The sequence below is a fragment of the Spermophilus citellus genome (assembly GCF_964194105.1).
Source record: "Spermophilus citellus genome assembly, chromosome: 17".
In the NCBI taxonomy this organism is placed as follows: domain Eukaryota; kingdom Metazoa; phylum Chordata; class Mammalia; order Rodentia; family Sciuridae; genus Spermophilus; species Spermophilus citellus.
Window position 1 is genome coordinate 37,608,966 of NC_138199.1, and position 24,333 is coordinate 37,633,298.

Sequence of the window (24,333 nt, forward strand, 5' to 3'; positions counted from 1 at the left end):
GTTTGTTTTGTTTTTGGTGGTACCTCTTCAGTGATAGTGAAATTGTCTTTTTTGAAGGGCATTCTGTTTGTGATAAGGTGCCTTTGTAGTTAAGAGTCAAATAATATCCATGAGAAAATTGTAGTAGATATATAGTCAACTTGCAGCAGTAAGTATAATTCTTCTATAAAATTTCTCAAATCATTGATTTCTGTTTAGCCAAGGTGGAAGAGCGCCTTCGTATGACCAGTCAGACTATGGTCAACAAGATTCATATGACCAGCAGTCAGGCTATGATCAACAGCAAGGCTCATATAATGAGCAGTCAAATTATGATCAGCAACATGATTCCTATAATCAAAACCAGCAGTCATATCATTCCCAAAGGGAAAACTATAGCCACCACACACAAGGTAAGATATATTGACCTTCTTTTCTTTTTCCCTAAGAATTATTTGTATATTTGAGTTTAGATTAAAGGATCTGTGCAGAATTTTACTTGATTCTAAAAACTTGGATTAGATTTCTCTTCCTTAAAACTAGTTGGAGACTCCCCAGTGGTCTCATGTGACTTTTTTTTTTTTTTTAAAGAGAGAGAGAGAATTTTAATATTTATTTTTTAGTTTTTGGCGGACACAACATCTTTGTTTGTGGTGCTGAGGATCGAACCCGGGCTGCACGCATGCCAGGAGAGCGCGCTACCGCTTGAGCCACATCCCCAGCCCTCATGTGACTTTTTGATGGCTGATTATATAAGTTTTCTTTCTTATCTCAGTGAACTCTGATCATTGACAGTGTTGCTGCTGACAGTTCTTTTGGCGAAGGCGTTATACTTGATTTGGAGAAATTATTCTATATTAACCTTCTCTAACCTCATGTAAGAAGGACTAGTCATTATTTGCTCTTGTTCCATAGCTTTCTGTATATACCACTGATATTTAGGATTCTTTCCACATCATGAAAATGAATGACTAAAGGGCAAATGTCCATCTTAATTAATTTCTGTACCTTATGTGCCTAGTCATAGCTTTATCCATAGTAAATACTCAATGAACATTTGATGATTTTCCCTCCACTGTTGAGAATTGAACTCAGGGTCTTGTACATGGTAAGCAGGTGCTGTACCTCCCAACCCTGTTGAATAATTGAGAGTCTTGTTTATGCTTGATGTACATTTAAATATTTTTGAGGTAAAAAGTAGTAATTTCCAAGATTAGGAGTGTGCTATTTATCTAAGTTATTAGAATTCTGTACCTAAGGTGGTATTTTAACTCAAGCCATTCCACATTAACATTTTGCTGTCTGATTTTCTAGCAGAATGGAATTTGAACCAGATACAATTCCCAAACACGTTTAATTTCAGATGGTTATATGATGATTTGCATTTCAGTTCTGTGTACATGTGTCTTTTCCAAAGAACATTAATAATGTGTGTTTTGAAAAACTGTTTAAGATTGTTACATGAAAATTTTATCAAGAATGACAGTAGTTATTAATTTTACATGTGTTATATTTTCTCTCTTGTAGATGACCGTCGTGATGTGAGTAGGTATGGAGAAGATAATAGAGGATATGGCGGGTCACAGGGAGGAGGTAGAGGGCGTGGGGGATATGACAAGGATGGAAGAGGTCCTATGACAGGATCAAGGTAAGTATTTAGATACAGATGCCTATATTTCATTCTCTCTCTCTTTTTTGGTGTTTGTTGGTTTAACTCTGGTATCTAATTTAGTTTAAAGATTTCAAGGGATTATGTTATAGAGAAGAGGGTAGAAATTAATTTGTTTTTGGTCTTAAGATCTCTCATAAATTACTTTAGAATAGGCTATGTTGGCAACTTTTTTATCTGGTGTATGTTTAAAACACCAGTAGAGAAAGTCATTTATTGAGGTTGTGGTTAAACCACTGGCCTAGTTTTTTTCTGCCAGATCTAGAATATAGACTTCTTTAAAAGATGACTCTGGGAATTGAAGTATTTAATATCTAAAAAATAAAAGGTAAGTTAATTCTAGTTTAGATGTCAGAGAGACTATTCCTTAATCTTGAATTCCCTTGAACAGGGAAAATACAAGGCAGTGTAGAAAGGTGGGATTGGCAAGTAGGAAAGAGATTTAATGTAATTATGTTGTCCCCTTCTTAAATAAATATTGAAATAATTAGTGAAATATCACATACCATTGTGTTTTTTATTTATACTAAGCTGTGGAAAAGGAATGACTTCTTAATTTTGCTTTTCTTTTCCCCATTACTAGTATCGTCAGGTTCTGGAGTTTACTTATATGTTAAGAAAGCTGGTTTCAAAATTACTTTTAAATATATCTGTAAGGTTAGCACTTCAACCCTAAAAACAAATGAAAAAGTAGTTCACCTCTGTTCTCAGGTGAGACTTAAAATAGGGTTGCAATTTTGTTTATAAAATATACAGGCTTAAAGATCATTTATGTTCATTGGAAATTGAAATTGTCAGTGCCCATTACTTAGTAGTGTATTAGTACTGACTCTCTTGCTCTATAGGGGCTTTCAGTTCCCTGAGGTAACCTGAGAAACAAAACCAGTATATTTGGACTGCTATTTCTTCAAGTGAGCCAGGAATTTGTTTCATTGACTTGTATTTCTCTATTTTTAGAGTACAGTGCTTTGATATTATAGAAAAAAACAAGTTCTAAACACATTTGAAAAATTTTGTGAGAGTTCACATTAAGTCTTTTGATTGGTAGTCAGTTTACAAGGTAAAACAAATACATTGTATACCTCTTCATTAGCAAAGAGCAGTCTGTCATCAGCATAAATGAACAATGTTAAGTGACATAGTGTTAACTTTCTACCCGATAGCCTCTGTCCTACCTAAAACAGAATCCTAAAACAAGACAGTCGTCAGATAGATTTGATTTTCCAGAGTGATGTATTTTGGGTAATTGACTACCTTGGAGTGCTGTACATTTCACAGTACATCATAGGTTAATTTTCTTCATAAAGAAGTTATAATTGTGGGCTGGGCCTGTGGCTCGGCATTAGCACACTTGCCTGGCATGTGTGAGGCAATGGGTTTGGGTCTTGGCACCGCATATAAATAAATAAAGATCTATCAACAACTTAAAAAAAATTAGAAAAAAAAAGAAGTTATAATTGTAACCTAATAGATTATCTGTTAAACTATGGCAGTGTGACTATGATGGTGGAATTCCACTCTTTAGAAGGAAGAGGGTAAGGAAAAGGTAGAAGTGTTTAATATCTAAACATATTTATAAATATGTTTTCATCTGTGAGCAAATACTCATAAACACAGTATTGAAAGGACCTTTAATGAGTCTCCTGATAGGAATGAAGGAGTACCTGAACCAACCTAGGGGTCACATTTTTAAACAATATGACCTCCTTGGCAATACATTTCAGTATAATTTGTGACCCAGATACTAGTTCATGGACCAAGTATTTTATTTTCAAACCTTTTATTTACCCATAGAAACCCCTTCATACAAAATCTTCTGCAGAATTCCATTATATATATTCGGTCAAAATGATGCTGATCTGGTTTGGGGGTAAAGATTGGGAGAGGAAGGGGTCTGTAGTCTTGCCCCCCAACCCCAATAAATGAAATGTTCAAAAAAGCCTTATTTAGAAATCGTTATGGATGATGATTAAACTCTTTTGGGTTGGCAGATTATGTGAAAGGCTAGATAGTAAATGTTTTAGAATTTGTACACCACATGGTTTTTATTGCAGCTCCTGAGCTCTGCACTTGGAGCATCAAAGCAGCCATTAATAATGTATAAGTGCATCAACAGGGTTGTGTTCCAATAAGACTTCATTTAGAATACTAAAATTAGAAATTCATATCTTGTTTAAGATGTGCTTTTTAGCTTATTTATTGGGGGAAAGCATTTTGAATTCAAGACTTTCTTATTCTTGGGTTTGCATTTAAATACAAAAAATACCCAGACATTTTTCATTAGTCTTCATCAACACTCCCATTTGTGTTTCATCTTTCTTAATAGTGTATTGAAAATTACTATCGTTTTAAGACTAACTGGCATTGGTTGTATTTATATTTAAAGAAGTAGGGGAGTAGTGTATGGGTGAGGGTTGAATATGTGGTAAAAGATGGGATACTTTTAGACTTAAATTCTATGATTACTTGGCTGGAGAAAGAACTCAGACTGAAAGTCATCAGCTTTCCAAACATGGAAGAAAGATGTGAGAAGATTTAAGGGATTCTAGAAAACCTAAACTTTATCTTTGAAAAAGCAAAAATAGTTGAATTTTTTATTGTCATCTATAATTAAGCATTGACATCTTAGTGGGCTAAAATCTAAGGCTGTAAATTCTCCCTATGTTTTTAAAATTTTAACATTATGATTATTCCTTTGCAAATTGCAAGAAGTTCTTAAATAATTGTTTTTCATTATTAGTATGTCATAAAGTTAAGTAACTATTTCAGGTTTTCATAAGTCAAGCCCCAAATTTTCCAAATTTTAAGTATCTTCTACTTCTTACAAGAATGATATTTGGCTCCTTCTAAAATGTGTATATGTTGTAGTGACAGTCTAGAATAGTGCTGGCCAATACACATACCATGTGGGCCACAAATATAAGCTATATATATAGTTTAAATTTTTCTAACAGCCATATTAAAAAAGAAAACAACAGAAGCCTAGAGGTATAACTCTGTTAGAATGCTTGCCTAGCATGTATTAGATTCTGGGTTCAATCCCCAGCACTTCAAAAAAAAAAAAAAAAAAAAAAAAGTAATTAAAAAGAAAGAAAGAAAAATCCATTGGAAGTAGGTTAAATTCTTTTAATAATAGATTTTACTTACTCCAGTACACTTGAAATATTTCATGTAATAAGTGTAAAAATTCTTAATGAGATTGTATATATTCTTTTTTTCATCCTAGAACTTCAAATTCCATTTTATATTTTGTATGCTTAGAAAACATCTCAATTTAGAATAGCTACATATCAGGTGTTCAACAGTTGCAGGATAATATTCTGGATATTGGATTGGATAATGTTTTGGACTGTGCAGTTATAGAATGATAGCTTCTTGACTTGCTAAATGTTGATGAATACTGAATCTGGAAAGCCCTTTTTTCCATGCATAAATTGCATTGTAGGAAATAAAACATAAATACAGCTACTTTTGAGAGTGATATTTAAATTTAGTGACTCATTTATGTTTGGAATTAATGTTGGTCATTTCCTTACAATGTAAAAAATGGTATTCTGGATTTACTAGTATGTAAACTAAAGCACAACGTAGATTTTTTAATTTAAAAAAATTTTTAGCTAAGCCTTTTCTGTCTCTGTTTTGAATTTTCTAGGAATAAAGATTTCCTGCATTGTCTATTGTCCTTTTACTTTTGGGCAGTTTTAGTCTTGAATAGATAAATGTAAGGGTTTTTTTTTGTTGTTGTTTTGTTTTTTGTTTTTTTAATTGAAGGTTTGGATTAGATATTGTCAAAGAACCTTTTCTTTCTTGACAAGCACATGAAATTGAATCTGATGGCCTTTTCTTACTATGTAGTGCTATGACAGTGAAAGAACTCTGAGTCTACCTAGGGTAAGGTGCTAATTTTGGTTTTGAAATTGGGAGAACCTTTTCCAGATGAGTCAAAGATATTGCAACTAGTTTTCTTATTCAGGGGGTACTCAGGCAATAGAATCAAGTTTGCTTATGTCTCTGTTAAATATCTTTACTACTTCACCTTAAAATGTACTTCAAGAATTCTTTATGTGTACACATTTTCTGCTTTTTTTGGATTGAAACTAAATTTGTTGTGGCAACATCTTGACTCATTGCTGAAGTATTTTCATGTCTTTGCTGTGAGGCCTTAGTAGTATGTGGAAAAAGGACTTGTAATTTGACTATAGGTTTGAAAGAAAGATTCTTAACCACAGACATACCTTGTTTTCTTTTTCCCCCAGAGGCATAGACATATTTAGGAAAGAGAGATCCCTGTAGAGTAAAGCAAGGACTATGCATTCAAGGGGAAATTCGGACTATTTCCAGAGGAAGAGACAGCCTTTTCTGTTAGTATTTAATAGTGACTACCACTTGAGGTTTTTTTACTTTACTTAATATAATAAATTTCCTTATGAGGGAATATATATTATGTAATAGAACTAATTAATATAGAATTTATTAAGTTACTTGGGGATCTTATTAAAATGCAGATTCTGGCTGGCACAATGGGCATATATATGCCTATAATTCTAGAGATGTAGGAGGCTGAGGCAGGAGGATGCCAAATTCAAGGCTAGCCTTGGCAACTTAAGTTGGTCTCTTAGTTTGAAGATTTGTTCTTTTTCCATGTGCTATGATATTACCATTTTCATAGTCTTTGTTTTGAAATCTTAGGCTGTTATATTTTCAAAGGAAATGCTCTGTAAGGACTACAAAATAGTATCATATGGAGGAATAGGGAATTAGAAACTTACTCAGATGTGGTTAATTTTGTTTTCCTTTCTTAACTGCTCAGGCGTGTCCTTTTTTAAGATTGTTCAAATTTATATTGTTGGTCAGAGTGGAAATGATAGGAACTAGGGTATTTAAATATGAAATTGCATATTTCTCTTTCATTGTGGCTGTTTAAAGTTGCTACTGTTTAAATGTCAGCAGAGTAATTAAGAGGTCCCTTTTCTAGCACTTGGTTGTAAACATGATTTCTAGTTTTTAATTTTGAAAATCTCCATTATCCTGAGGACTTGAACCTCCTGACAGAAAGAAGAATGTGGGCTTAATATTTAACATAAATCTCAAAAACTCTTTTGGTTTCCTTCATTTGTTCTTTCTTTTTTTTTATGTTTTCATTTCTTAAAGATATATATGGCATTTAGGAATGTAGAGAAGGAGCTGGGCATGGTGGTGAACACCTGTAATCCCAGTGACTCGGAGCCTGAGGCAGGAGGATTGCAAGTTTGAGACCAGCCTCAGCAATTTATCGATAGCTTGTCTCAAAAATAAAACTTAAAAATGGGCTGGGGATGTTTCAATGGTTAAGTGTCCTGGATTCAATTCTTGTTAAAAAGAAAAGAAAAAAGTGTAGAAAAGGCTTGGGTACCATACTGAACAGGGGTTTTCAGAGACTCAGTACAGAACAGTGTATATGAATGGCTTGAGTTTAATATTATGTACATAGCCTTGAAATAGCCTTATTCTCTTGGTTAAAAAGCCTTCCTGGGAATCAAAAATCAAAAGCAACTTAAAATGCATAGTTTTTTTTTTTTTTTTTTTTTTTGCAAGGGGAAATCTTTGTTATAAAGGGAGAAATTGTTCTTATTTAGAATGGTTTTTCTCTGGATGGTTCAGAAAAGCCACCTAGAGGTAAGGGTAATCATTGAAGCAGAGGCTTTTTAAGCAGTGAGACATTAGTATATTGGTTTAGCTTCTTGAGCTGTAGTAGAATAAGATTATTACTAGTAGTAAATCAGATCACCATTTGAATGCTTTGTGTATTGTTTCTGTATCAGCACAGGAATCTCAAGGATTATGTCATTTAGTCAAGAGAAGCAAGCTTTTAAGAGTTTCTTGATTAGAGAAGAGTGTTTTAGATCTCTTACATAAAGCTACATGCACAAGGACCACTGATTTATCTGGCAGTGGAAATTTGCCAAATAAAGTTGTCCTATGGGCAGCTGTAATTTTTGGCTATGATGCATTCTGTCCGAAGTGTTTAGTTATGGATTTGGTACAGAACATTTGTCAGCATGAACCTCAATAGCTGGGACGTGAAGAGATACAGTATCTTATAGTGGATATGGATTAGGAGGGTAATTTAAAGTTATGCTTTTTTAAGTTTTTATTTTACCAGATTTCTGAATGATTTAAAATTTTAAGACTATTTTCATTCAGTTTTACTTTTGTGTATATTTGTATATCACTTTTTTTTATTCATCTCATAAAACCCACAATTTGATATCACAGCAGAATCTAGTACTCAAGTTTTTACCTCTCTTCTACCAGAATCTTAACCTTGCTTCGTGTTCATTTTTTTAAAAATTATTATTTACTTATTCTTCCTCATTTAGAAAATAGACCTTTGGAAAGTATACCCACTCCTTCCAGCTTTAAGCTATGGTTTGAATAGTGACCTTTTGGCTTGGGGTTGGGAAGATTTAAAAATATGGGTATATAAGATATGTTGTATAACTTGAAAAGTCAGCTTGTGGAAATACATCCTTGGGAAAAAACACTTAGATGGAAGAAACATTTTGAAGTCTGTAATGGAATTTACTGGAAAGTTAGCAGTGCTACTGTTTTCCTAGGCTCTCTACTTGTGACAGTTAAGTGTAGATTGAGCCCAGGGCTCAGCACATTAGAGACTTAAGGAAGAAATCATTTCTTCAATTTTTCCTCTGCAGTGGTGGTGACCGCGGTGGCTTCAAAAATTTTGGTGGTAAGTGCTGAGTATCCCAAAATGTTTCAGTGGAAATGCTATATAAATCTAAAAGCCACCAATGTCCCGCAGACGCAGTCTAAGCCCTTTCTTACTCTGTTGAGGCTGGTGTGTGTTGTGTGCTTTTTAAAAAAAATTATATATGTATACACATATATATATATATATATATATATCATAGTAAATATTAAAAAGTCAAAGCTGATTTCAGTAAGTCCAATGGGTTTCTATGCAGTGTATTTGCATGAGAGAGTCTGTGGTGACCAATGAATGAGAACTTCACTGGATTTTGACATTTTTTTTTGTTTGTTTGTTAAATAAAGGTAGCTGACATGGTGTTCTTAAATTATTAGGGTTTTTCAATCAGCCTTCATAATCAAAGCTTAACAAGTGAAACTAGCATAATGCCAAAGTGGCAGGTGTTTAAGGAAATGTTGACATTCATCTTGATTTAAACTTTTAATAGAACTAATTTATGTAGTTACTTTGTAAATCTGTGATGGTTGACTTTGAAGGATTTTGAAAGTATTGACTTTTCATGACTTGGTTATTATTAATGGTTTGTTTTTTATTATTTCAAATGAGTTGCCTTAAATAGCTTTTCTTTTCTTTTCCCTTAGGTCACAGGGATTATGGACCGAGACCAGATGCTGGTAAGGTTTATGGTAGTTTGTGATTTTGCAGTTAAGAAAATGTTAGTTTTCCACTTTTTGAAGGGAAAAGTGTATATTTGGAGGGATTAGTACAGAAAGAAGATTTAATTTGATAGTGTTGCTAGAACTGGGAAGCTTTATTTTTAAAGGTTAGAAAGAAAAATTTAGGGGATTGATGGGAAAGTTTGCTGGGAAATTGCTATGTTTATACTTTCCTATGCTCTATTTTTTTTCTTTGAGGAAATATTTGAATTTTTATTGCTATAAGCATTAATTATTTAATTGTTGCAAATTAGAGTTCATAAAGGATTGGTATTGTTGGGAAATTAAAGATAGAAAAGCTGTTTTAAAAAATCCTACGTTGGATTTCTTACTGGGCCTAAGAAACCTGAGGTCATACATGAGAGAATTGTCATATTATAAGGATAGGTCACTAATTTTAAATGGCTTTTTATTTTTAAATGCATTTCAAGACAACAGATTTTACTCATGGAACCTTTTGAAAGTTATGATTTAGAGGTTAAAAATCTACTTAATCCAAAAATTTTTAATATATATTGAAATCAGAACTTTTGTTTTTATTAAGATGCCAAAGTATTCTATATGGATGGCAATTTCTGAATTATCCCTTGATGGACTGAATTTTTGTACATCTTTCTTACTTTGTTGTACTAATCCAAAAGTGTGCATGTAAGGTAAGGTGTGTGTACAAGGTGCCTCTACCCTCTGATGTATACAAGGCTTATTGCAGTGAAGGGGAAACCAGCAATTCTGCTTGTCTTGGAAGTCCAAAATATCAGATTTGGGGGAATTTTGTATTAGTGAGCCTTAAAAGAATTGATTTGTCATAAAGAATTAAAGTATTTCAGAGAAAGGAATGTTAATTTCAAAATAACTCTTTATCTCTTCATGAGCTTTAGTCCTATATCTGAATCTAAGGAGTGAGATTTTTTAGGATCTCCCTTAATTGGTCTATAAGTATCTCATAGAGTGTTGTCATGATGGACTTTACTTGAAGTTTGGTTATAAGAATTGATCTACCATATAATTGTTGCATGTTTATGTAAGATTCTTACATTGTTCCTTTCATTTTGGTCATAGAAACAGTTGAACATCAAACAATAAATTATTGTTCTTGATTACTGAACAGGATGTAATAACACCAAGGAATATGTAAAATTAACGATAATCTTTTCCCCCTAGATTCAGAGTCTGATAATTCAGATAACAACACAATCTTTGTGCAAGGACTTGGGGAGGGTGTATCTACTGATCAAGTGGGAGAGTTCTTTAAGCAAATAGGTATCATCAAGGTGAGTAAAAAGTATGGCTTATGTAGAAAATGTCATACTTACTATTATATCTTGGTTAATATATATAAATTATATAGTAAGCCTGTATACTTCAGTAAGGTTTATCTCTTAAAATCTTCTATTGGACATGCTCACTCATGTCTATAGGCCTTTGATAAAGTTATGAAGATTTTATTCCTTGCTTGTGTCTATCTTTATATAGCCTATCTGTGCTCTGGCTGTTGGGCTTTTTTGGGGTAGAGGGTACTAGGGATTGAACTCAGAGGCACTTGGCCACTGAGCCACATCCCCAGCCCTATTTTGTATTTTATTTAGTGACAAGGTCTCACTAAGTTGCTCACCACCTTGCTTTTTTTTTTTTTAAAGAGAGAGAGAATTTTTTAATATTTATTTTTTAGTTTTCGGCGGACACAACATCTTTGTTTGTATGTGGTGCTGAGGATCGAACCTGGCCGCACTGCTTGAGCCACATCCCCAGCCCCACCACCTTGCTTTTGCTGAGGCTGGCTTTGAATTTTCGATCCTCTTGCCTCTGCCTCCTGAACCACTGGGCTTACAGGCATGCGTCACCGCACCAGGCACTTGTGCTTTAGCTTTAATCCTAGAACTCTAAAAATAGTTTCTCCCTAACTTCTTCTCAGTGAGAAGCACAGGGGATTGTGAAGACATTTTTTTTTTTTTTTTTTGGTAGATGTAGGTGAACAGAATGCCTTTATTTATTTTTATGTGGTGCTAAGGATTGAACCCAGTGCCTCACACATGGGAGGCAAGTACTCTGCCACTGAGCTACAGCCCCAGTCCAGTGAAAACATTTTTATAGATTCTGAAATGCCAGTATATGTAAACTCAAGTTATTAACAACTCTTTGGTATTTAATGTCTGTACTGCATATTATCCCAATATATAATATGTTACTTTGTAATTATTTATTGTTTATTTAATTAAGTGTCTTGTCTATTCTTTCATGCAAGTTTTGTCTCTTTAACGAGAAAGCCTTTAGAGCAGTGTTAAATAAATATTAGCACTTGCTTGAAATTAGTTTGCATTTGTTTGAAATCAAATTGTAGTTGTCCTTGCTTGTTTTGGTGTCTGGAATAACTCCTTTTGTCCTTGGGGAGTTACAATATTTTAAGAAATTATTTACACATGAAATATTTAAGAGGTTCACACAGTTTTGACAAAGTAAAACTTCTTGTCTTCTACTCCCATTCCAGCCAAATCCCATTATATTCCTTGGTGGTAGCCTATTGATTTGTTTGGTAAACATTCTTCCTGACTTGTAAATATTTTACAAGGTGTATTGTTTGCAATGAAGCATTATCTACATTTAATTTTTGTGGGTTTAAATAAATTATACATATATAAACAGTATACTGTAACTGTGTGTGTGTATGTGAGAGAGAGAGAGAGAGAGAGAGAGAGAGAGAGAATGTATGGTATTGGGGGTTGAGCCCAGGGTCTCAGAAAGCAAGTGCTTTACTACTAAGGATCGAACCCGGGCCGCACACATGCCAGGCGAGCGTGCTACCGCTTGAGCCACATCCCCAGCCCATCCCCAGCCTTTATAACATTATTATTACTTGGTTTTCACTTAATGTAACTTGGATAGTTTTCTTGTCCAAATGTAACTTCATTTTTATATTAGATGTATAGTACTTTGTAGTATGGATGTATGGGGATTCATTTTAAAAATTAAATCTTTAAATATCTAAATAGTACTTGGTCAATTATTCTTGAAATGCTGACACCAGCTTATTTTTCCCTCAGACAAACAAGAAGACTGGAAAGCCAATGATAAATCTTTACACAGACAAAGACACAGGAAAACCAAAAGGGGAGGCAACAGTGTCATTTGATGATCCTCCTTCAGCTAAGGCAGCTATTGACTGGTTTGATGGTATGCCTCATTCATATAGTTATGCGTATGTTTTTTAGTCTGAAAGTCAAAATATGTACTGGGAGAAAGTGGTTATATTCCTTCTTTTTAGAGATATTAAGCATTTAGGCCAGCCATGTTAGTTGGTACATGCCTGTGATCCCAGACACTGGGAAGGTTGAGACAGGAGGATCTTGAGTTCAAGGCCAGCCTGGGCACCTTAGTGAGACTGCCTCAAAGTAAATAGGGCTGCCCGATATGGTGGTGCACTCACATAAACCCAGTAACTTAGGAGGCCGAGATAAGGAAGATGGGAAGTCCAAGGCCAGCTTTTGCAACTTAGTGAGACCCTGTCTCAAAATAAAAAGTGAAAATAAATGGGATGTACCTCAGTGGTAAAGTAACTCTGGGTTCAATCCCCAATACTGGAAGAAGCCAGAGTGTGTATATAACTTTAGGATTGAGATGAGCTTTATCTCTCTCTGTAGTTTTTATTTCTACTATCATGCCTTACACATGAAGCCTAATCCTAACCCTTAGTATAAGTATAGAGAGTTGGCCTGGTTGATGCTATAGTCTTTTAAAATTCAGGTCAATTCTCTTCAAATATGAAATTAATGCATACTTTGAAGAAATAGTAAGACTTTTCCCCCACTGAAGAGAAGAAAAGCAGAGAAAATGAGTAAAATATCCATAATCTCCATACAGAGATAGTACTGATAATATGAATTTTCTTTCCAGTCTTTTAACATAAAAAAGAAGTTTATCATGATATTCCACATGATTTTGTTTCATACTTTTTCTGTACCCTGCCGCAGTCTGGCTGAGCACAATTCAGGAGCCACTTGTCAAAAGAAACGAACTTTATTTTTAGAACACACGCACCACACCACACAGCTCCTCAGGAAAAACCCTCAGAGCCCAACTGCCACCACCGGCTTCCCACAAGCCTCTCAACCTCCCCCACTCCTCCTGCTCTTGAGGCCCATTGGCTGGGTCGTGTGGGCGGAGCCAAAAAAAAGTCCCCCAATGAGCAGCTCCGTGGTCTGAAAGGGTGGGGAAACAGCCCAATGAGCATCACCGCAGAGGAGCCAATCATCAGCTGGCAGCTGGAAGTTTGCTGGGGCCCCTTGGCTGTGGCTCTCAACAGTACCCTATCTTAATAAAAACTAACATTTGGGCTGGGGATGTGGCTCAAGTGGTGGCTCGCTTGGCTGGCATGTGTGCGGCCCTGGTTCGGTCCTCCGCACCACATACAAATGAGGGTGTTGTGTCCGCTGAAAACTAAAAAATAAATATTAAAAAAAAATTCTCTCTATTAAAAAAAAAAAAAAAACATTTACTGCATATTTATAAGATGGGCACTTTTTTTTTTGTCCTGAGGATTGAATCCCAGGCCTTGCTCATGATAGGCAACTGCTCTACTACTTACGTAGACTCCCAGAGCTAGACACAATTCTAAGAGCTTTATGCATTAACTATTAATCCTTATAGTAACCTAATGAGACATACACCCTACTCCCATTTCACAGATGATGAAATTAAGGCACAGAGAACCTGAGTAATTTCTAAGGTCACAGAGTTAGTGACAACATCAGGATTCAAACTTAAACACGTTGACTTCACTGTCTCCAGAGTACTTAACCATACTAGATTGACAGGTACTTGAGGTCCTTTCTACTTATGAGATTTTTGTACTTGTATCCTCCAGAACCCAGTTGTATTTCTTTATTTCTTCCTGTCTGTCTGTCTATTTTATTTTTTTAAACCAAGTCTTTGAGCCCAAGGGCACTTAACCACTGAGCCCCATCCCTAGCCCTTTTTTGTATTTTATTTAGAGACAGGATCTTGCTGAGTTGCTTTGGGCCTTGCTAAATTGCTGAGGCTGGCTTTGAATTCATGATCCTCCTGCCTCACCCTCCCAAGCCGCTGGGATTACAGGTGTGCACCACTGTGCCCAGCTAAACCAAGTCATCTTATGGCATTTAGAAGACTTGATATATGATTTGCTGCTTATGTCAAAGTACTTGTCATAACACCTGACTTCATGAGAAGTTGCCAGTTATAAAAACTACAGCTTTGGTCAGGAAACCACAGCCTCTAGATTTATGACCATTTTATGAATCATTGAGTACTTTTCTGCTTCTCTTGTTTAATGTAAAGTAAAAAGATAATTCTTATCCCTAAGACACCAGGGCATCAGAATATGTGTGTGTGTGTGTGTGTGTGTGTGTGTGTGTGTATATGCATGTATATAAGTAATTGCACGTATACATGTGCAAATGATGGAAGACAATTTCAAACTGTACTAAGTGCATTTGGTGAAAAATTAGTTTCTTGACTTTGGCAGCTTCCTCTCCCATGATCTGATTCCTACCTCCCTGCCAAAAAAAGGTAAACACAGTGGGCAGTGCATATATGTGAATATGTGAGTTCATGTGCACGTGTATTCACTCCCTTCATGAAACAAATTGTGGCATAGTTCACATACTGTTCTATGGTTGGTTCTTCATGTAAAAATAATGAGAAGTGACTGTCTCACATCAGCTCTGTTCATTAGATTTTGTCATGCCTTAGCAGTTACTTTGACTTTTTGGAACTCTACCATGTTTAAAATTTCTGTGAGGGCATGTCAGTTATTCCTCTGAAACTAAAAATTTCTAAAATAGTTTTATTTTTTATTTACTTATTTTTGAAATTGTTTTTAGTTGTAGATGGACATAATACTTTTATTTATTTAATTTTCATGTGGTGCTGAGGATTGAACCCAGTGCCTCACACGTGCTAGGCAAGCACTCTACCACTGAGCCACAAACCTAGCCTCTACTTTTACGTTTTTGTTCGGAGGTGGAGATGTGGATTAGTGTTTCTTCAAAACCATTCTTTTTTCATAGGAAAGGAATTCCATGGCAACATCATTAAAGTGTCTTTTGCCACCAGAAGACCTGAATTTATGAGAGGAGGTGGAAGTGGAGGTGGGCGGCGAGGTAAGATATTTGATGCTCATAGGTCTGGATAGTATATACAGGGTTTGAATTTGAGTCCATGTTCTGTCCCTGCTTGCATGAACTTGCTGCTATTCCTTTCTCTCCCTAGGTCTTTTTCCTTTTATCTTAAAATAAGGTTGGATACTGAATAGGGTATTAGGTAAATAAAGTATCATAATAGCTAAGAAAGTAGTGGAGAAGGTTGTAGAAATTCCTGTGGAAAGTTGCATAGAAGTTTGTTTTTCACCTGGAAATCAGAAACAATTGTTTAAATGACATCTACATAGGTAATTTATCTGAGTTTTTATGCTCCCTGACATGGCTTCTTTATTTGGTCCATTTCCTTTAATTTGGCATTTTCTCACTTAAGTGTTTATCACTGAGATTCTCTAACCAAGTACAATATCATAGGAAGTGGACATTGAGTTTTTTTGGTGTGTGTGTGCATTATTTATACTATGATTTGTGCCTGGGGTCTGTTATATTTTCTGCATTTCTAATTAAGGCCTCAAATCAGAGATTTATAAAATCAAAAGGTTGATTTTTGAGGGTAACTGCTCAGGAAATAATGGACACTTATTTATTTTTTCTGGTGCTTTTCCTCTGTGTTGTTAATGTCTGCTACTGACTTTCCTCCTGTATCTACCTATTTTCCCCAGGCCGAGGCGGATATAGAGGCCGTGGAGGCTTTCAGGGAAGAGGTGGTGACCCCAAAAATGGAGATTGGGTTTGTCCTAATCCGTAAGTATTTAATTTACTTTGGTGGGATTAGTGATTGAGTTTGGGGTTGGAGGATGCAAGAAACAGTTCTGAATCTATTGGAAACTATCTAGGAGCATTTTATTTTCTTCATTTCTCAGCTCATGTGGAAATATGAACTTTGCTCGAAGGAATTCTTGTAATCAGTGCAATGAGCCCAGACCAGAGGATTCTCGTCCCTCAGGAGGAGGTATGTTTGTCCTTTGCATCAGCCCTTTAATAGCTCCTACCTGGTGCTTGTCTTCTGGCTAGCATTTAGGGAAGCTCTGCATTATTCTTCTGCCCTCATTGGTTCACATTTTTGCCTTACAGATTTCCGGGGGAGAGGCTACGGTGGAGAGAGAGGCTACAGAGGTCGTGGGGGCAGAGGTGGAGACCGAGGCGGCTATGGTGGAGACAGAAGTGGGGGTGGCTATGGTGGAGACAGAAGTGGTGGCAGTGGATATGGTGGAGATAGAAGTGGGGGTGGCTATGGTGGAGACAGAAGTGGGGGTGGTTATGGTGGGGACAGAGGAGGTGGCTATGGTGGAGACCGAGGAGGTAGCTATGGTGGAGACCGAGGAGGAGGCTACGGTGGAGACCGAGGAGGCTACGGGGGAGACCGAGGTGGCTACGGAGGAGACCGAGGTGGCTACGGAGGAGACCGAAGTCGGGGGGGCTATGGAGGAGAACGTGGTGGTGGAGGCTATGGTGGAGACCGAAGTGGAGGCTACGGAGGAGACAGGAGTGGTGGGGGCTATGGAGGAGACCGAGGAGGGGGCTATGGAGGAGACCGAGGTGGCTATGGAGGAGACCGAGGTGGCTATGGAGGAGACCGAGGTGGCTATGGAGGCAAAATGGGAGGAAGGTGAGTTTTAGAATGTACTTGTGAAATTTTTACTTCATTGCTCCTAGATTTTAGGATTTGAGCCCATTTTGTCGCATTTTTTTCATTTATCTAACTTGGAAATTTTTACATTGGTAGCTCTCTCAGGATGGAGAAGATCCATTTAGTTCCTGCTTCAGCAATTTCTAAAATTGGTTTTCAAAATTCTTACTCATAAACTTTTATATTTGTGTGTGCACATAAATGTATGTTATTTTTTTCTCATTGCTAAAGATAATTGAGATTGAGAGATAACTTAAACTGTTTATCAATCAAGGGTTCTTAGTCTAAGTGAGGGGAAAGCACATCTTTCATAGGTTTGTTCTTTTCTAGTCATGTGGAGTACCCCACAATTATTTCTTCACAGATTCTGGTACCTGTTCCAGATGAAAACCACTGATAGTGGGGGAGTGTTGTGCATATGAATGGTGTGGAGTCAGAAAAAAATCAAAGAGCCAATGATTTAAAATAATGTCAGTTATTGTACTAAGGATTTATATGCCAAAGACAGTATAGGGTAGTGAGAGTAAGAATAGCATTTGGAGAAGAGCATGGTGTTGGGAGACAGATCCTCTTGAGTTCTGTTTCCAGCACTTACTATCTGTGTGACCTTAGGCAAGTTATTGGACCTTTTGTAGCATCAGTAGTTTCATCTCTACAGTGAGCTAATAATGCTCCTTTGTGTAGTTGTATTAGATTATAACAGCTGCTGGTCCATTAGAAAGTACCTACAAATGTTGGCTCTTAGTAATTACTAATAGCCTAATTATCACCTGTTAAATACTGTGAAGTGTCTTATTACTTCAGTTATAGTCCTTTTGTTAATTTCCTGAGATAGATGTACCACCCATTTTACAGTCAGAGACATATAGTAACTTTTCCAAAGTCACGTAATAAAATTCTTTTCCAGAATTTACACATGAACCTATTTGCTTATTCCACTATGCCACTTCTGTTTGGAGACTGGAACCAGCACAGTCTTTGATTTGAAACATTAAAATGGTTTGGAGTCTTTATTCTTGGTGGAAAACAGTTAAAGAGAGTGATAACAGAGCTTTTAGGAACTTTCTGACTCAAAGCTGATAAATTAGACATTCATTAAGTATCTTCTAGTAGTATAGAAATAGGTATGTTGTCATCACTACAGAAATTGTCTAGGCAATGCCAATCACTAATAGTATGCTGAAGAAGTATCTTGGTAGAAAATTAGAATTTAGTGTCTCTATTTTTCATTCCTAGAAACGACTACAGAAATGATCAGCGCAACCGACCGTACTGAGGACTGTTTTGAATGTTTCTTTGTCTCTGACATGATTCATAATGAAATTGCCAGAGTTTTGCCTGCTGCTTTCCTCGTGGCCTCTTGGGTAGTGAAATTAAGTGACATTTGGATTTTTATTTGGGTGGGAGGGCTGGGGCAGTTTTTTTTTTAGAAATGTCCATTGAAAATTCCATTTTTAGTTTTCCATTCTTCTTCCCAACCCTTGAAGCTAAGTGCATTGTAAAATATTGCCAAAATGGAAAGTGTTTTGTAATACTTCAATAAAGGCTGCTTGTTTTTGTGGACTTTTGTACATAAATGCATTGTTCTGTTACACTAAGGACTAATTGACAGCACTCACTGTAACCCTAAAGAATTAGGAAATGAATTTTACTCCAGTAAATTAAAATTTTTACTTTCAATAATATTTATTGATCTCTTACTCTATTTAGAATAGTAGATCCCAAGAATAATTTCAAGTCAGAATCACCAGAGGAATTTGTTAAAATCACAGATTCCAACTTTATGAGGTGTGAGGAATTAGTACTGGGAATATTTATTTAGATCAACTTTTGATTTTGATATGGTTCTGTTACACCATTTTACAATGAGAACCATTTACTTTGGATAATGTTCTAAATGCTAGGAATCTGGAATTCTGAAGGGTAAGCAGTAAGAGTAATAAGAGTTCAGCAAGCTAAATAGACATTGTATGTGTATTTTATTTGTTGTTTATTAGAGAACTATTTATCCTACTTTAAATACGGATAAGGCACTGGATCACATGCTGGATACATTGCTGCTCAAGTAAATAGCATAGTTTAATAAACGATCCAGTGTGTTCAAGGCTCATTGAAAGTATGCTCAATCCACTAATGGAGCAGGAAAGGCTTTTTTTTTTTTAAAGTTGTAGTCAGAATACCTTTATTTTATTTGTTTTTTCTTGGTGCTGAGGATTGAACCCAGTGCCTCACATGCAAGGCAAACACTCTTACCAACTGAGCTACAACCCCAGCCCAGGAAAGGCACTTTGAGTAAAAGTGGAGATCAGGGCTGGGGATGTGGCTCAAGCCGTAGCTCACCTGGCATGCGCGGGGCGCTGGGTTCAATCCTCAGCACCACATAAAGATATTGTGTCCACCGAAAACATAAAAAAAATTTTTTTTCAAAAAATTCTCTCAAAAAAAAAAAAAAAGTGGAGAGCAGTAGAGCAGTATAGTGTGACTGGAAGGAAGAGTTTAAAGGTGGACATGGAAAAGGACTGGAGAGGTAAACAAGCTCTATGATAAGGTTCTTGCATTACATTTTTCACCTGGCTCCAAACTGGGAGTTATTAGAAGATTAAAGATGGAAGTGGCTGACCTGATTTGAGAGGGAGGTATCAGCTGAAATGATTATTGATGTTGCCTTATGAAAAGGGTGACTGGAGACAGAACAGTTGAGAGATCATATTGGCCTGAGTTCAGATAGTGATGAAGGAGAAGGAGATAATAGATTTTAGAAGTCAAGAGGGAAACTTGATGAAATGTAGCTGGTTATCAGTAAGATTGGGGAAAGGAGTGAAGCTTCTGGCCTGGATAGATGTGCTTTTTTTCATTGAAGTAGGAAACAGTTTTCAGGGCAAGATGGGAATTAACTCAATTTTAGGTATGTTAAGTTTGGGACAATTGTGAAGCTTCTAAGTACAGACACTCAGTAGGGACCTTGATGTCTAAATCTGCAACTCAGAAAATGGCTTTGAAGGCCATGCTCCCCTGATTTTCCACCTTACTGACCTGTTTGCTTTGGTAGCTCCTCATTTTGACCTTTGTGTATTAGAAGTTTCTTAAGGTTTATTCTAAGTACCTTTCTCTATTCTACTTATACTCACTTTTACCCTAGGCAAGTTTATCCAGGCTGTGGTTTTATAAACTATCTAATGACAAATTTATGTCTCTAGTCCTGACCTTAAATCTCCCCTCTCCTAGTTGCTTTCTTGACCTTTCTACTTGGATATAAAATCGGTACTTAAAACTTAACATGTACCGAATAGAACTTTCATCATCTCCTCGCATACATATCAGCTTTTTAAAATATTTTTTAGTTGTAGATGTACACAATATCTTTATTTATTTATTTTATGTGGTGCTGAGGCTTGAACCCAGTGCCTCAACACATGTGAGGCAAGTGCTCAACCACTGAGCTACAGCCCCAGCCCAAAAATTAGTTTCTTTTCAATGTTCCTAACCTTAGTAAAGGTCTTCACCATCTACCCATGTTAGATCCAAACTTAGAATTTATCTTTAATTTCTCTTCATCCTGTACATGCAGGTTCTTTTTATTCTGTCTCCAAAATGTACCCTGAAGCCATTTTTATATTCTTGATTACAATCTTGGTACAAGCTACAGTCATCTATTCTGAGCAGTTGTATAGACTGTTATTCATAGATCTCTATACATAATCTTGCCCTTCTAAAATCTAGATATTTACATAGCAGCCAAATGATATTATAAAAATGTAAATCAGACTGTATGTCTTGATTCTTTAAATCCTTTCAATGACTTTACATTGCACATAGACTATAAATTCCTTACCCTGATTTATAAGGCCTTATATGATCTGACCTCTCTTTTCCCCCCACAAACCTCATTCATAATATTTATTCATACTTACCTTACTATGGTCATAATTACCTTGTTTACCATAACTACCTGGGGCCATAATCTTTTTTTTAATAAAAAAATTTACATGCCTCAACACATTAAAGTATTTTTAAAATTTACATGTAGCTTGTGTAAGACCTAAAAATGCACAATTTCTAGAAGAATAGGAAAAAATGTATAGTCTTGGATTGGACCAAGATTGCTTAAAGAGCATACAAAAGGGAGAGATCCATGCAAAAATTGGTAACCGTTGCTTCAAAATACAACATTAAGAAAATGAAAAACTAACATCCTTGTTTTTAGTCATTGAGGAATGTGGCCATAATTCTTAATAGTATCAAATATGCTTTTGCTTCAGTGTCTTTGAACATGTTTTTGGTCTGGAATTCTCCCTCCGTAAATATTCCCATAGCTCTATTTTTTTTCACTACAGTGTTGGGTTAAATTCTACACTCCCATATCTTCCCTGGCCATTACCTTGCCTCATACGGGTCATTCTCACATCACCTCTTGTAGTGTCTTTATAATACTTAGTACTATGTGAAATGATCTTTTGGTCTTTGATTTCTTTCTCCCTCATTAACTGTTTACTTTTCTATTCCAGTGCTTAAACAGTGTCAGTCACAGAGCAGGTTTTTAATAAAATTTAAATGAATGAACCTATTACAGATTCATCAGTGTGTAAATGGGAATCAATGAGAATGGATATGATTAAAATAAACTGTCTAGAGCAGTAGCTGTATATGAGAATTAGGAAAATTTTTTGAAAATACAAGGATGTCTTGGTTTTACTCCAAAAAAATTGAGACCTGAGCATTTAAAAAACTAGGTGATTGTAGTTATGGGAGACAGTGTGTAGAAAGAGGAACTTTGCCTTGAACCCTAAGATATACACTTTAAAAAAGGAGAAGAGAATTTGGAAACAGACTGGGGATAACTAGCAAGGTATGGTCAATAGAACCCAAGGAAAGAGTGAGAACCTAAAGGTGTCAAGTGCTCAAGCCAGGCCAAGTCATGTGAAGGATAGAAAGCCTTAATTACATTTAGCAGTATGAAAGTTGCAAATTATTTTAGAGATTCTCATCGTTGGTACTATTGACATTTTTGGTTAGGTAGATCCTTCTTGTGGAGGCTGCCATATGTATCATAGGAGGTTTAGCAGCATCCTTGACCTCTACCTACTAGATGTCAGTGGCAGCCCCTGCCTCCTAAGTTGTGATAACCAATTTGTCTTCAGACATTGCCAGATGTCCCCTGGCGGGGGTGGGGGTGGTTGCAAAATCACCCTTTATTGAAAACCACTGCCTTAGTAAAAGCAATTTGGGGAGAGAATTGAATTCTGAATCCAAACTAAAATGAGATGAATAATAGAAATTAGAGAAATGGAGACAGGTAATGTGGACAACTAAGAGTGGTTAGAGGTGGGGTGATATGAGAGGAGTCAGCAGCTAGATAGGAATAGGGGCTGGTGAAAAATTATTCTTAAGATGGGTGAGAATGGAAGGAAGTGAAGATAATCGGCGTTCAAACTCTTTGAAGGAGTAGCATCTACAACCATGGCAGAGCGTTTACCTTAGAAGAGAATGTATTTTCCATTGTAATTAGAGGTGGGGATAGGTTCAGATGCTGATAATAATAACAAATGACTAACATTTATTAGGAATTTACTCTGTGCCTCTCACTGCTCTAAGTAGTTTATGTCTTATTAATTTATTTAATTCAACAATGTTATGAGGCCAGAAGGTGTAGGATACATTTCACAGAAGAAGTAGATACTATAAATGATTTGGATTGTTATTAGAAAGGGACTTTCCAGAGGGTGCAGTGAGGAACAGAGGCACTAAAAAGTGAAGCAACTTGCCCAAGATCAAATATCCAGTAAATAACAGCTAATTTCTAATCCATGCATCTGGCTTTACAACCTGTCCTTTTTACTCTATACATAAGGATGTTTATAGCTGAGGCGGCAGGAATTTGAGGAAATTCCATCTGATGTCCGTTCCCCCGCCCCCTTCTGATGACAAAGTACAATGGTCTGCTAAAAGTCTGAGGGAAGTGATATGGAAAGTTTGAAGAGACTATAAGAGATGTGAGGATAGAAAGAAGGCTTGAAATAACCAGTGGGAAATGGGGAAATGTTATAGCTAGGAACCCATGAAATTGCTAGGTAACTTAAAGCAGGAGGGAAGTATGTGGCAGTACCATTCTGTACGGATATGTAATTTTTTCTCCAGCTTTGAAAAGCAGTGTACGTGTTTTACTGGTCAGAGTTGCTGGGGTCAGAATGGTTGATGAGTGGGGTTCAGGCAGAGTAGGAGGAAAAAAAGTAAGTGAAAGTAGTAAGATTGTCAAGACCTTAATGTTATATGATATTCCAAGAATTTATAGTAGGTATAGTAAGAGTAGGTATAATAAGAACTGGACAGATTGAAGGTTTGGATCAAGAAGAGTAGGGTGTTTAAAATTTGGGAGATTAAGCAATTTCTGAGGATGACAAGGTAGGTGTGGCTATGGAAGTGGCTGAAGTGAATGAAAAGGAAAAGTCCTTGTCATTGAGATCAAGGGCTGAGGGGCTTGTTCAGAGGAATGGCATTAGGGAGATGCCAAGATCGAGGTCAGGCAATGAAAGAGGAAATGGGTAAGTGGACCAGAGGATGGTATAGTTGGTTGGAGGGTAGGCCCCTCAGAGAAGCACTGATTGATTTTCAGATTAAGGTAAAGGATAGTGGTGACATTGAAAGAATGTAAAAAAATGAACATCATCTGAGATTTCAGGAAGAAGCCTGGTCAAGAGAACAAGATATCAAGTACAGCAAAGAGATGAGAATATTTGAGAAAGAGGGATATGGAGGTGTAGATGCCTCCAGGTGGCCATCAGAGGGAGCATTTGAGACAGGATAGAGAAGAAGGCTGGAGTGGGCTTAACATTTTGTATGGTGTGTAAGGATTAGTCCCAGTAGATCTTAATGGTTGAGATGATTGGGTATCTTTGGACTCCTAAAGAAGGGGACATTGCTTGAATTAAGTTTGCTTCTAAGGTTTTTTTTTTTTCTTTTTTTAGGTGAGTACTGGGGATTGAACTCAGGGGCACTTACTACTGAGCCACATCCCCATTCCTATTTTGTATTTTATTTAGAGACAGGGTCTCAATGAGTTGCTTAGCCCCTCGCCGTTGCTGAGGTTGACTTTGAACTCGTGATCCTCCTGTCTCAGCCTCCTGAGCCACTGAGATTACAAGCGTGTGCCACTGTTCCCGGCTCCAAGTGTTTTTGATCTAGGTAACTTTGGTACTGGGAAGGCTCTGGTACATTTGTGATGAACCAAATAGCCAATGTTTTGTGAAGTGGTTTATGTTCACTCTTGTCTAAAGTCTTATGGTGAGGATTGGTAAAATTAGGATTTTGGTGCCTCTGGCCAGAGACTGGTATCTGGCTGAGTGGTAAGACATCCTAAAGATACCCACAAATGCAGAGGAAAGATTAGAGGCATCTAAGGAGGATTTTGTAGACATTGAGACCCTATAACATGGTTAATAAGGCCATGGATTCACCTACAGCCTGTTGAGGCTGAGACAAGTTTATTAAACTACAGGGTAGGCAAG

General features: G+C 36.5%; 1 protein-coding gene across 6 annotated transcripts in view; it reads left to right on the forward strand.

The window, feature by feature from the left end:
* Window positions 1–18,239, forward strand: part of TAF15 (TATA-box binding protein associated factor 15) — a gene marked incomplete at its 3' end in the record, with an annotated part of 30,894 nt that extends 12,655 nt beyond the window's left edge. Inside the window, exons 6-17 of one of the 6 annotated variants that reach the window (XM_081271865.1) lie at window positions 199–392; window positions 1,507–1,627; window positions 8,341–8,375; window positions 8,996–9,028; window positions 10,232–10,341; window positions 12,109–12,238; window positions 15,112–15,204; window positions 15,864–15,945; window positions 16,065–16,153; window positions 16,276–16,638; window positions 16,741–16,810; window positions 18,068–18,239. In XM_081271865.1, the coding sequence (XP_081127991.1) occupies window positions 199–392; window positions 1,507–1,627; window positions 8,341–8,375; window positions 8,996–9,028; window positions 10,232–10,341; window positions 12,109–12,238; window positions 15,112–15,204; window positions 15,864–15,945; window positions 16,065–16,153; window positions 16,276–16,638; window positions 16,741–16,810; window positions 18,068–18,107 (1,360 nt within the window). Of the gene's footprint in view, window positions 1–198; window positions 393–1,506; window positions 1,628–8,340; window positions 8,376–8,995; window positions 9,029–10,231; window positions 10,342–12,108; window positions 12,239–15,111; window positions 15,205–15,863; window positions 15,946–16,064; window positions 16,154–16,275; window positions 16,815–18,067 lie in introns of those variants that run through there. The other 5 variants (XM_081271866.1, XM_081271867.1, XM_081271869.1 and 2 more) reach the window with 5 other exon arrangements.
* Window positions 18,240–24,333: the final 6,094 nt, after the last annotated feature.